This window comes from Orbicella faveolata, unplaced genomic scaffold, assembly GCF_042242905.1.
Source record: "Orbicella faveolata isolate gen_17 unplaced genomic scaffold, um_ofav_v1 contig_35, whole genome shotgun sequence".
NCBI lineage: Eukaryota > Metazoa > Cnidaria > Anthozoa > Scleractinia > Merulinidae > Orbicella > Orbicella faveolata.
The window spans coordinates 6,331,739-6,343,743 of NW_028301564.1; the positions used below are offsets into that span (position 1 = coordinate 6,331,739).

The 12,005-nt window shown below is 38.8% G+C and overlaps 1 protein-coding gene across 2 annotated transcripts in view; it reads right to left on the reverse strand.

Annotated features, from left to right (window-relative positions):
- Nucleotides 1-242: 242 nt before the first annotated feature.
- LOC110047680 (ATP-dependent translocase ABCB1-like) overlaps nucleotides 243-12,005 on the reverse strand; it is a 28,544-nt gene continuing 16,781 nt past the window's right edge. For both annotated transcript variants that reach the window (XM_089272656.1, XM_089272657.1), the window contains exons 12-27: nucleotides 11,722-11,892; nucleotides 11,225-11,386; nucleotides 10,702-10,771; nucleotides 10,312-10,484; nucleotides 9,626-9,808; nucleotides 9,115-9,219; nucleotides 8,217-8,294; nucleotides 7,845-7,928; nucleotides 7,505-7,714; nucleotides 6,903-7,003; nucleotides 6,159-6,299; nucleotides 5,507-5,663; nucleotides 4,269-4,466; nucleotides 3,611-3,817; nucleotides 3,121-3,267; nucleotides 243-2,754 (exon numbers count right to left, since the gene is read on the reverse strand). In XM_089272656.1, coding sequence (XP_089128782.1) covers nucleotides 2,548-2,754; nucleotides 3,121-3,267; nucleotides 3,611-3,817; nucleotides 4,269-4,466; nucleotides 5,507-5,663; nucleotides 6,159-6,299; nucleotides 6,903-7,003; nucleotides 7,505-7,714; nucleotides 7,845-7,928; nucleotides 8,217-8,294; nucleotides 9,115-9,219; nucleotides 9,626-9,808; nucleotides 10,312-10,484; nucleotides 10,702-10,771; nucleotides 11,225-11,386; nucleotides 11,722-11,892 — 2,394 coding nt within the window. In that variant the 3' untranslated portion in view covers nucleotides 243-2,547. The remainder of the gene's footprint in view (nucleotides 2,755-3,120; nucleotides 3,268-3,610; nucleotides 3,818-4,268; nucleotides 4,467-5,506; nucleotides 5,664-6,158; nucleotides 6,300-6,902; nucleotides 7,004-7,504; nucleotides 7,715-7,844; nucleotides 7,929-8,216; nucleotides 8,295-9,114; nucleotides 9,220-9,625; nucleotides 9,809-10,311; nucleotides 10,485-10,701; nucleotides 10,772-11,224; nucleotides 11,387-11,721; nucleotides 11,893-12,005) is intronic.

The window sequence follows — 12,005 nt, forward strand, 5'->3', positions numbered from 1 at the left end:
GCGTTGCTCGGCGGTTTAAGCTATTTTTTAGGCAATTTGAGCGTGAGCTCATAAAGCGGCGAAGCCGCGAGGAACAGTAGTCTCGATCCCAGGCTCTTCGCGTCTTCGCCGCTTTCTTGGCGCGCTCAAATTGCTAAACCGCCAAGCTACGCAGGCTAATTTTGGCCAAGTACAAAGTTCCCTTTTTATTGACGGAAACCTGAAAATAATAGTTAACTAAGATAAAAAACAAACAAACAAACAAACAAAAAAAAACAACAATGAGATAATAATAAACCATAAAGGTACAAGGATGGTTTAGAATGGACAAGATTGACACGGATTACGCAATTATTAGGCTAAACTTTTCAAGATTCGCCAACCGTGACTTTGCTCCTTTAATACTACAAGCAAGATCTTCGCTGAGGGATGAAGTAACAATGGCTCGTCCGGTACATACTATTTCGTGTGATCTCTTGTAATGACCTGATTTGAAAAGGTTAATTGTCCAATGCTAATACATACTGGCTATCAATTGGTTAATACACTCTACTATACGCATGAAATGAAATAACTTTCCCTTCAGTAGAAATGACATGGTTGAAATCAAAACTGGTCACAATTTTTTGAATTCTATGAGACTGCCGCATTAAAACGGCCTTGTGCGTGATTTAGTCGACAAACCCGAATCGAGTACGTATATTCTAGACCGACTAGACCAGGGGTAAACATAAACTGTGAATTTCTTTATCTGACTGGGAAGAGAGAAAAATGATAACTAATGGCTGTCAACCGAATATTAGAACTACGGGGAATAAATTATTTCATTTCACAAGTCTTAAACCTTCAAAGCCTTCAAACAACTATCTGTAAATAAAACGAAGATAACATATTTTAAAAAAACATTTTGTTTGGATTATACATACGCTACACAAATATGAAGGGGTTTTTAAAAATAGAAATAACTGAACATGCTGGTTAAAACCGAAATGAAGCAAACATTTCACCGAAGCTTTCCATACATTTCATACTTGTCCAATATTGCCGCTGTTTTAACAAAACGTATCGGGATAATGCATACAAGTCTTCTTACGAAAGTAAACTGTTGGTCAACATCTCACACCAAATGCTAGGCCGTCGCCAACTCCTGGTTGTCATAGAGCGCTACCTACAAAGACTTTCATGCCAATTAATCATATTGTTACGGCGATTTCCATATTCCAGTATGCCACTCTAACAACAAAATAATGCTATAAAAACAATGTACGGTAACGTAAGCGCTCAACTCTTTCGGAAGTTAGATTTATTTTCGGTGGCCCCATAGTAAATTCCGAGGTAACGCTTTCTAAATGGCCAGCAGGTTTACCTCCTGCTGCTCGCTGGGATTCTAAACATGTTGTGTTTATTTGAGACTTGCGTTTCAGATATTTGCTGTGTTTGAGTGGCATGCCTGGAAACTAGCTTTGATTTAAGAGTATGACCACTATATTCAGATTCAATATGAAGTAGAATTATTGATAAAAGGTACAAATACGGTACTTGAACAAGTATCTACAATAAAAGCATAACTTAAACAAGATGGATATAAAGAGTTCAACTGAAATTAGACTTGTAGGTCCAAAGCAAAACAATTATCCGAAGATTTCCTCTTCAGATTTGTCAAAATTATTGGTGATAAATAAAATAAAATAACAAAATAAGTACCTGTTACTAATCGAGTTCGAAGTCCGTGTGCTGTTAGCACGTTTAAATACATGTCGTCAAAATTATTGGTGAAAGAAACGTTTTAGTGTTCAATAACCATAAACAAGACATGGGTATAAAAGCTGCTGCGAATTTGAGCGGTCCATACTCAAGGATAAGACCCGTTAAATTAACCCACCATAGCGCTCGCAGCGCACGCGGTAACCGAGATATCATAAAATAGGGTAATATTAGTGATAGTAAATGGACCGAGTGGAGTGCAGTTCAGGGGGATATCGCTTAAGTCACTTCAAAAACATACTTAGACAGCCAATTAGTGGGACGCCGATCACGTCACAAATAGGCGTGCGAAGAACCAATGACCATCAAGAATTTTGTTATAGATACGATTAACGTGTTTTACAAACACTTACAATTACGAAAGTAACGTCAACATCTCAAAACAAATGCAATGGCAGATGAGATGATCTGCTAATACTTGATATTTAACATAAATCATGATATGTGTCGCTACCAACATATCTAGAAAAGAATTTGCCTTTATGCCAGTCTCATATCGATGAGGCCTAAAAAAATAACAATCTACTGTAAAAATGATTACAAATGATAAAAACACAAACAATTCACACGACCTTCATTACTTTTTTTCAGTCAGGCGTATTTTCGTACAACTTTCAATGCGTACATCGTGTGTAGGAGAGTTCTGTGTAAGTGTTATCTTGAATCAGTACATGACAAAAGAGATATCTGGTCCACGGAATCCACAACTGGGCTTCAGTTCACTGTAGCATAGAACTGAACGTCAACTCACCATTTATGCCTCGCGTTATAACTTGGTCATAACGTGCAACAACTTTATGACAGTTAGTTGTTTGGGACCTGCATTTGTGCCGTGACGAGAGCGTAGTAAAATCCCTTAAGAGCCAACAGCTCTTGATGTGTGCCTTGCTCTGCCACGCGCCCGTGATGAATGACGGCTATGATGTCAGCGTTCTGCACCGTGGACAATCGATGTGCGATAATGATGGCTGTACGTCCCTCACTAGCGGCGTCCAAAGCTTGCTGGACAACCTGTCAGTAATAAATGAACCAGATATAACTAACGCTCTCCACTGATATCGTGCCAATCTGTTTATAGACGAAACTTTAACGAGGTGTGATTTTAGATCAGGTCATTGCTGCAAATTCAATTCTTTGCTATCCTGTGCTTTCTTGGCGAAACTGAGATCTCTTCGCGATTTGCCGGGAGTTCTTATCGCGACTGAAAACTTCTGGAATTAAAATTCTTTTTCTTGTGGTAATCCAAACCATTATTTAAGAAGATTATTTGGAAAAAAATTGAAAAGCGGAGGGCACCACTAGAAAGTGGTTCTGCACATAACAAAAATCCAAACTGGTTCTATTTAAAAATATCAAGCACAAACTCTCGCGTTTTACCTTTTCACTTTCTGTATCCAAAGCAGAAGTAGCCTCATCTAGAAGCAGGATTCGTGGATTGCGGATCAACGCTCTGGCGATGGCTATTCTTTGCTTCTGTCCTCCTGAGATCAGAGTTCCTTTGTCCCCTACCAGAGTATCATAACCCTGCAAACAACGCCACGACTGTGAGAGATGCTGAGAAACTGTTTAGAGTTATTTACGCCTCTTTATAAGTCTTGAAGAATATTCTAGGCAAGTTATTGACATCGAAAAAGGACTTGGTGTACGACTTCCGTTGGTGTACATCAACATAGGGGGTTCAGCAAAGGGAGAAGTCCATCACTGCGAGACATTGAGTGTAAGGTCTACAAGCTTGAAAAAGACTTCTAAATTGTACATGTATAATAAAGAAGGAGTGGTAATCTGGAAACTGATCTTGAGCTAAAAAGACTTCCATTCCATTGTTACAATCTTAGAACAAGCTAAAACGTCGAGTCAATAATCTTACCATAGGAAGAGAATTAATGAAGCTGTGTATATTTGCGGCTTTTGCTGCTGCTTCTATCTCATCCCTGCTTACTTCACGCGAGTTATCGCCATACGCGATGTTTTCAGCGATGCTACAGCCAAACAACACAGGCTCCTGTGACACAATACCAATATGCGAGCGGAGCCACTGTATGTTCAGAGTTCGAACGTTACAACCATCGACGGCCTGGAAACAAAAATATAATCATGAGAAACCAGTAATAAGCCTGACTTTTTCATCGGCAGCAATATGTACAGAAGGTTAGCATCAAAGCCATTTATTTTTTTGCTTTGTCTCTCGAGAGAAAGCTGAGACTAACGCTTTAGAAATCCGGACCCTATAAGAAGAAGAACCAGCTATCGTTACGGTCCGCAAGCTAAGACTAATTCTTTATTCTCCTAACTAAAGGCCCAACATTTTTCAATGTCAGATCTGAGAATTTGCTAGTACATCAATTGTATTCCTGTAAACAAGTCCGAGTAGTAAAATGAGATTTCCTGATCAAAAGGAAAGTAAACAACAAACAATACATTTGGTTTTATTAACAAACTAGATTTCAACTCAACGATTACTGTACTGTTCGGATCGTTCTTCGACAAGAATATTCATTCTCCTGGTATCTACTTAGTCTACTTACCACTTCTCCGTCCTCGGCATCATAAAATCTCTCCAAGAGAGAAACCACTGTACTTTTACCGCAGCCGCTTGAGCCAACAAGAGCAAGTTTCTGTCCTTTCTGGACAGTGAGAGTGACTCCACGTAAAACCTTGACGTTTGGGCGTGTTGGATAGCGGAAACGAACACTGCGTAACTGCACTGTTCCTGTCACAGAAGCCTACACAAACCAAACGGCAAATAAAGATTTAATTTTGAAGTCTACAAAAGTTGTGCATAGATACTAATGGGTTCGTACGTAACGGCTTCCATGCTGATGAATGGTCGACAAGGCATATATCTTTGGGACTTGGCGAATGATTACTGTACATGGTGAATAAGAAAAGCGAGTTGTTTGCCACAGGAATGGAGAAATTGCCTCCACAAGCTCTTTTGGAATAAATCCTAACTCCAAGAACTAACTAGAATAATACATAGTACTAGAGTTGCACGTTCACACACTAGCGTTTCATAGTAAATGGTTTGAACCCAGGAGTATCAGTAGATTGTCTTGCGTGATCGTCCTGGTGAGGGTAGTTATAATATGTTATAAGTCTGGTCCGATGAAAATAACTCGAATCGAAACTTACTAGAAACTGACACACGAGCCTTTCAGCCAACACCATCATGGCTAAACTGACCAATCACTTTCAACGGACCAGACTTGTAACATCACCGACTGACAAACACTATTCACTTGACTCTGAAGATGACTTCCGCTCAGGTTGTCGAAACGTCAGTCACCAACATTGCAACAGTTCTTTTCAGAACTACACTCACCCGGACGATCACACCATACGAACTACACTAGGATTTCTCCACAAAATTATATGTACAGCATAAAAACAATCCACATAAAAGTACTCGGAGCTCAATAACTTTCATTTGAGTCATCACACACACTGGGGGTTTATCCACAAATTCTTATCGGGTTTAAAGCATGGAGAATGCCCTTTCAAGTACTGTAAAACCCGGGTTTATGTACCCACCGATGACCCATGAAACATGGTATTAGTGACAGTGTGTACGGGAAAATTATGATACGAGTACTAATCCATTTTAAAGCAGATAACCGAGCTTTTGGTGGGGTCCAAAGCACAGTGTCTGCAATAAGAACACAGTTGAACTGACGGAGTGGTGGTAATAAGGCAGCAATTCATTTTCTTCAGCAGTAGCTTCATAAAAATCAGTATAACCAACACAGATTGAGAATATTCTCACCGGTCGTAAACCATCTTCAGAGGAACTGTCAATTGCAGATTTACGGTCAAAGATTTTAAAGAGACGAGCAGCAGCGATCTTGGCCTTCTCGTAGTCTGGCGAGAGAGCGCTGACTTGACCAAGGACAAACCCTCCCATCATAATAGACAGCACAACCCTAACAAAAAAAAAAACAAACAAACAAACTCAACTCTTGTTATTACTCACGTCTGCAACGCTTAGAGTTGCTTGCAAAGCCAGAAGTAAAACATCACGTCACTACTTTGACTGCATCGCACCACAAAGCAAACTGAAATGCCAAGATATTCCACGGAGGTAAATTTGGCTCACACAAGCGTTGTAGAAATACAATTAAATATGCGCCCTGCAGATCTGTGGTGATTTAGAAGACGGCATAGTTCAGTGAAGTGTAAGATCTTTAGAATCAGTTATAACAAGGCAGAACACAGCCTCGTGCTGACTTCTATCAATTGTGGATTTTGTTCACGGCTGGTAGAGCACTCCAACCCACATCTGACACCGAATTTTGTCAACTCGAGTACACCAAATATCGCGAAACCGGGTTTGCGGTAATGATCAGGAACATGTTTTATGTTTTACGTTTGACTTACAGAACATTTCATGGTTCAAGCAGTAGGTAAAAGATTCTTACTTAAAAACTTCCTCCATGGTCATTTCTCCCTCCTCCACGAGATATCCTCCATATCTAAAGGCTGCAGCGTTGGCGAAGAACATGAATGCCTCAGATAAACCAAATGAAGCTCCCTGCAAGTGAGCCTGTGTCAAGGCTTTTCTGTTAATCACAATGAAATTAGAAATTAGCAAGCTGTGATAATAAACACAAACGCACAACGTGCCTACCCACTGCGGTATAGAGGGGTTTGTAGTGGAATTGTTATTTCAAATAACTACCCATTAACGAGTAGATTAAAAATGTTGCCTTTTCATTAATTATGTACAAAAAGACAAATTGAGATTATAGGATGGCATTCATTCTGTTTGCCAAGAACATGATATGTTTTGAAGCGTTTGCTAGGGATAACATGCTACGTTACGGTCGCCAGTGGTGCCTTATAAACCCAAGCTTTCCCCCAGTAACATGCTGTAACAGCTGCTGCAAAATTTGGTATGAACATCAGTGACACACTCGGCTACCAACTTGTGTGCCACTTTCTTACCACATTTTGACGTCATCTGTGGTCTACTACTGAACCGAGGCGCACGGTAACATGGAATCTATTTGTTAAGGTGAGAACTTAAATTGAAGAAACATATTACTCCAGAGAATGTGATGAGATTCTAGTGAAAGGTAAGTTACGAACCTAGATCTCAGAGTAAACTTAGTAACAAGTTTTGATACAGTGTACATTATTGTACAACCAACAGAGTTTCTTACTTATATGGTTTCTTTATAGCCTGGGAGTAGGCGTTATAGAAAGTGTTTTCTCTTCCCAGGGATGCCACAGTTCGGATATTCTCTATTGTTTCAACTGCAATCTGTTGAGACAAAATCATATAATATATAATAGTACAATAAATTAAAACATTTTCTATAATTGTGGCTTCTGCTTTCGACCAAATTTCAGCTCTTTCTGGGAATTTCGCGTCTGAATAATAAACGATTGCCTCAATGATTGCCTAAGGAATTTTTCGAGTCATTTCTTTTACGGTTTAAAGACATCTTATATTCTTGAAATCGTTCAGACTTTACTCGCAGACACCTTTGAACGCAACATCTCGATAATGCTGTAAGCTTTACTCCTTAATCATTTTCATGTTGTTTTGACAGTCGCTGTTTGAGACATTATATTAAAGGTTGCTTGAGCTATCTGGATGGCCGATAGGTCTTGGAAACTAGGAGTTAACGACGGAATATTGCGCCAAAATTGTTAAATAGAGTGATGTGTATGGAATCTTGTTCAAGGAGAGACGCATTTTCTTGCATGTTGTTTGAAAGGGAAATACTATTAACTAGAAGAAAATGTAACTAAATCTCACCTTGCCCGCCTGGACAAGCTCATCTTCACCATGAGCAGAAACCTTGCCTCCTGCGAACACTCTCATCTGAATTGTACTGGCAATTACTAGCAATGGGATGAAAGCAAGAACCACGAGCGACAGTTTCCAGCCATTAATGAAGGCATACACGGTGCAAGCAATGACTGTACTCAAAGACATTGCAATTGTGCCAAGACGAGTGCCTGCAGCCTGAGAAAAAAAGTGTGCAACTTAATGGAGCTCTATGCTCTACAGAGCAGGGTCAAAGGTGCAATCAAATATTTACTGTAAACAGTGAAAATAAATTCAACATTATAACAGTGTAATCATGTGTAGTTACCCCTTGCACAGCTGAGGCGTGTGTTCCAAGTGCTGTAGTCAGTGCTCCAGTGCTGTGAAGTGGATCATCAAAGTATCCCATATCCTGTGAAACAATGACAAGGTTGATAAGTTTTTCTTAACTTGTGTCTTTTCTCTCAGTTTAATACAGTACATGAGAAGATTTGAAAACACGAAACAAGTGATAAAACAAGTGATAAAACAAGTATACTGCAACTGTCGATGATTGCTGCAGTAATTGATCATTCAATAACCCAATTTTATATAATTATCAAATCGTCCTTCAAATCTTCTTTTCGCTTCTTTCATCATGAGACCTGCCGTCTCACAAAAATCATTTCAAGTTTTATCGCCAGTTTCCTTCACTACTGACCTGTCTTAAGATACTATGAAATGCAACTTTCCTCAGCCGCAAGGTCAAAAGTTCACCAGACTTGGCAAATGCTGAACTCTGAAAAAAAAAAAGCAAATTATTTATCATAGCAAATCAGGGGGTTCGGTTTTAGGGCCTGGTATCGCTAACAAACTTGCGTGCTGATACTTAGCTATTATTAACCGAGCAGGAGGTCTGTATGGGTGAATCTTGACCGAGGTCGTTAGTACAGCCTCACTCCGTTCGGTCTGTGCATACTACTTCGGTCTGTACATACCAAGCTCGGTTAAATAATAAGATGCTTATTATATGGCAAACAAGGAAAATTCAATTCGTTCAATGAAAACTACTTTTTACAAGCTGACATTTTGCCTGCAAACAGCAATCTGTCACAGTTTGTTCGTCCCCCATACTTTTTTATTCTCATCAGGTTTGTTAGCACTTCCATAAATGTGAATATTTCCTGGAACTAATAATTTTAGAAGAAAAACATCATTCAATATTTTTTTGTATTCTAGTTTGCCCCTTTTTCACCGCAAAATGTAACCGGTCTATATAGGAAAATCTAGACCGCGGTCAATAGGGCATTTTCACTCAGCAGTGGCCAGCATTCATGCAAATTTATGGAACTAAAGGAAGTGTTTACAACGGAAAAGAGTTCAACTCACAAAGGACTGCTTTTGGACACCAACATGACCGCCGTCTTATTGTTTTGGGACACCACTATGGCTGCCGTGACGTTATGGAAAAACACGCTATATAATACGATTTTGTTCACTTTGTAGTTCTAATTACAAAGTGAGTGTCTCACAAACAGGAGAAGGTACGTTGTGAAGCATCACCTCACACTTTTTTTAATCAAAAATATTATACTTAAACAAATGAATCCTAAATTTACCTGGATAATATTTGCCACAAAACTCACAACACCGATAACAAGAAACATAATTGACCAGAATTCAGATTCCTTTTTCATCTCATCTTTATCAGTCCCAGCGAACACCTAAAAAACAGAAAGTGGAGAAGGAATTCTGTTAATTGAGGTACATTAATCTATTGAAACTATAAAAACACAGCACCCAGTAACAAGACTGTTTTAGGAGTGCTTCCGAGTTGTGACTATGCATATTAAATTTAACTGGACGAGAAACAGACAACTCTTAATCAAAAATAGAAAAATTGGACTGTTCTATGCAAAGTCCAACGCCAAAAAATACCGTGGTACATCATAAAGCCAGCTTGTGCAAAACAACTGCATGTATACAACCAATGTACAATACATGACCAGAATTTTACACATGTAGATCTACCTAATAATAGCTTAATAAAAACTAAGCTCTTCTTAACCAAAATATCACACCAAGACTGGTTGCCTTCCTAATGAAAGTGAACTTAATTGTGTTACTTACTGCAAGAATTTCTGACAGAACCAAGGCAAAAGCAAACGGAAATAGTCCATTTATGGCACCAGCAATACTTCCGATGGTCAAGTACGGCCATTCAGACAGGTTCATCTTTATGATGCGGAACACAGAGGCAGGTTGAACTTCTTCCTCTACAATCTTCTCCTTGTCGTCCTTGTCTTTCTTGTCCTAAGGGAAACAGCAAGTTAACAGACCATGATTTGCCATACCAACGACTCTGCAGAACATTTCCCTTCAAATATTGTAGAACATTATTTCATATTGATAATCTCAGTAATGAAGCTAAAAAATGTGATTTAGGTTGCTTCCCTTTCTATTACACAATTAGATTATGAGATTGAGATTTCTATTTTTCTATTTCTATCGGTCCAATTACTACTACAAACTATCAGTTCTTCCACTGGCTTATTCAGTGCTGTGTTGCCTGGTGTTGCCGTGGATACCCTCCAAATGCTTGACTCATATCTCAAAACTCTATCCACTTTACAGGCAAATCTAACCATTAGCACGAGGTGAAATTTTGTTGCCCAAATCAACAAAATACTCAAGAGGTTGACTGGTCAACCAATCAAACAATTAATTAATTAATTAATCAATCAATCAATCAACCAATTAATCAATCAGCAGTCACTCATTTGTTCAGTTAGTCAGTTAACACCACATTCATGTACCTCAGCAGCCTTGCCAGATTTGGGCCTTTCTGTAAAGGAACTCCCCCTTCTTTTGGCTGATAATCTGCGAGATGCTCTGGTGGACAGCTTCCTTTCAAACTCTGTACCTTCATGTTCACTGTCACTTGACATGTGTGACATACTTCGCATAAAGTTCACTGCTGCTGCGGACTCTGAAAACCAAAAAAAGAAGGACATAAGTTGAGCACTGACTGTAGACAAGTTTATAAAATCGTTGTGAACTGATTTTACCTCTGCTTTCTATTCAAAGGTTGCATTACAAACTCCAGGCGTTTTCTATAGGGGTATCTTAAATCAATGGTAAACCTTTAGAGTCAAACCTATTAAGCTGGCATTGCACTAGAGCAGGATGACATAGAGTTGTGCTACCTTTCTCCTCAACGTCCTCTGTCTCATCATTGTCATCATCAATCTCCAAATCGTCTTCCTCTTCAAAAGTCTACACAAAAATATTAACAACAGATTAATATACTGTCTAAAGTAGAAAAGAAATCTTTAAGTATAGTATTTTTTCTGATCTGCTACAGAATTCATGAGAAAGGGAAACAATAATCCGAAAAAGTGAGTGAGTACATGTACTTCAAACAAAAAGTATAGATGTAGTATGTAAGCAAAGTAGCAGATGAGCAAACAAACAAGCAAACATGAAAGCAAGTAAGAGAGCAAGAAACATGAGCAACCAAGAACAACGCAAACACAAATGGCCTGCTGCTACTCTTCAAGAACCAACAAGGCAAATCCTCTACCTAAATGTAACACCCTCCTTTACAAAATTATAGCTTAATCAAAATAGAAGCTGTGTTTTGATTATCAACAAAATTACTATGGTTATTATAACAAAGATGGTATAATTCTGAGATAAAAAAATTTGTTGTAGATTAACTAACTGTACCTGTAGTGTAACCAGCTGGTGATAGACACCATCAGTCTGCATAAGTTCATCGTGAGTTCCTTTCTCAACCACCACACCATCCTGCACAGCTGCAATAACATCAGCATTCTGGACTGTCGACAAACGATGAGCAATCACAATGGTGGTGCGACCCTGGCGAGCCTAAAAAAAAGAATTAAAAATGATACTCTTAACAATCTCTATCATCATAGGCCTGCAATGCGTGCAGAGAGCTAGTTACTTAGGCTCTATCATCATAGGCCTGCAATGCGTGCAGAGAGCTAGATACTAATTAAAAGCCTCTTTTTAAATGGCATTCAATGTAAACCAATAGTTACACTTGAAAGTGGCACAACATTGTTATCACTGACTGAATACACAAATTACATGTACATGTATCACAACAAACTACTAGGAACTGAAAAATCTACCAACTGATAACATGTACAGTTGGAACAATAACAAAAGGACTGATTAACTGCAGATAAATAACTCACTTTATCCAAAGCAGCCTGTACAATTGATTCACTTTCACTGTCCAGTGCTGAAGTTGCTTCATCCAGCAACAGTATCCTGGGATCTTTCACAAGAGCTCGCGCAATGGCAATCCGCTGCTTCTGTCCTCCACTGAGCTGAGTCCCACGTTCACCAACAAGAGTATCATAGCCCTACAAGATCAGGGAAAACAATATATAAAAAAAACTTACAAAATCAAAATAATTGTTATTTCAAGCTTTGCAAAAATCCTTGTAAATTAAAAATAGTGACATCATTATGTTAA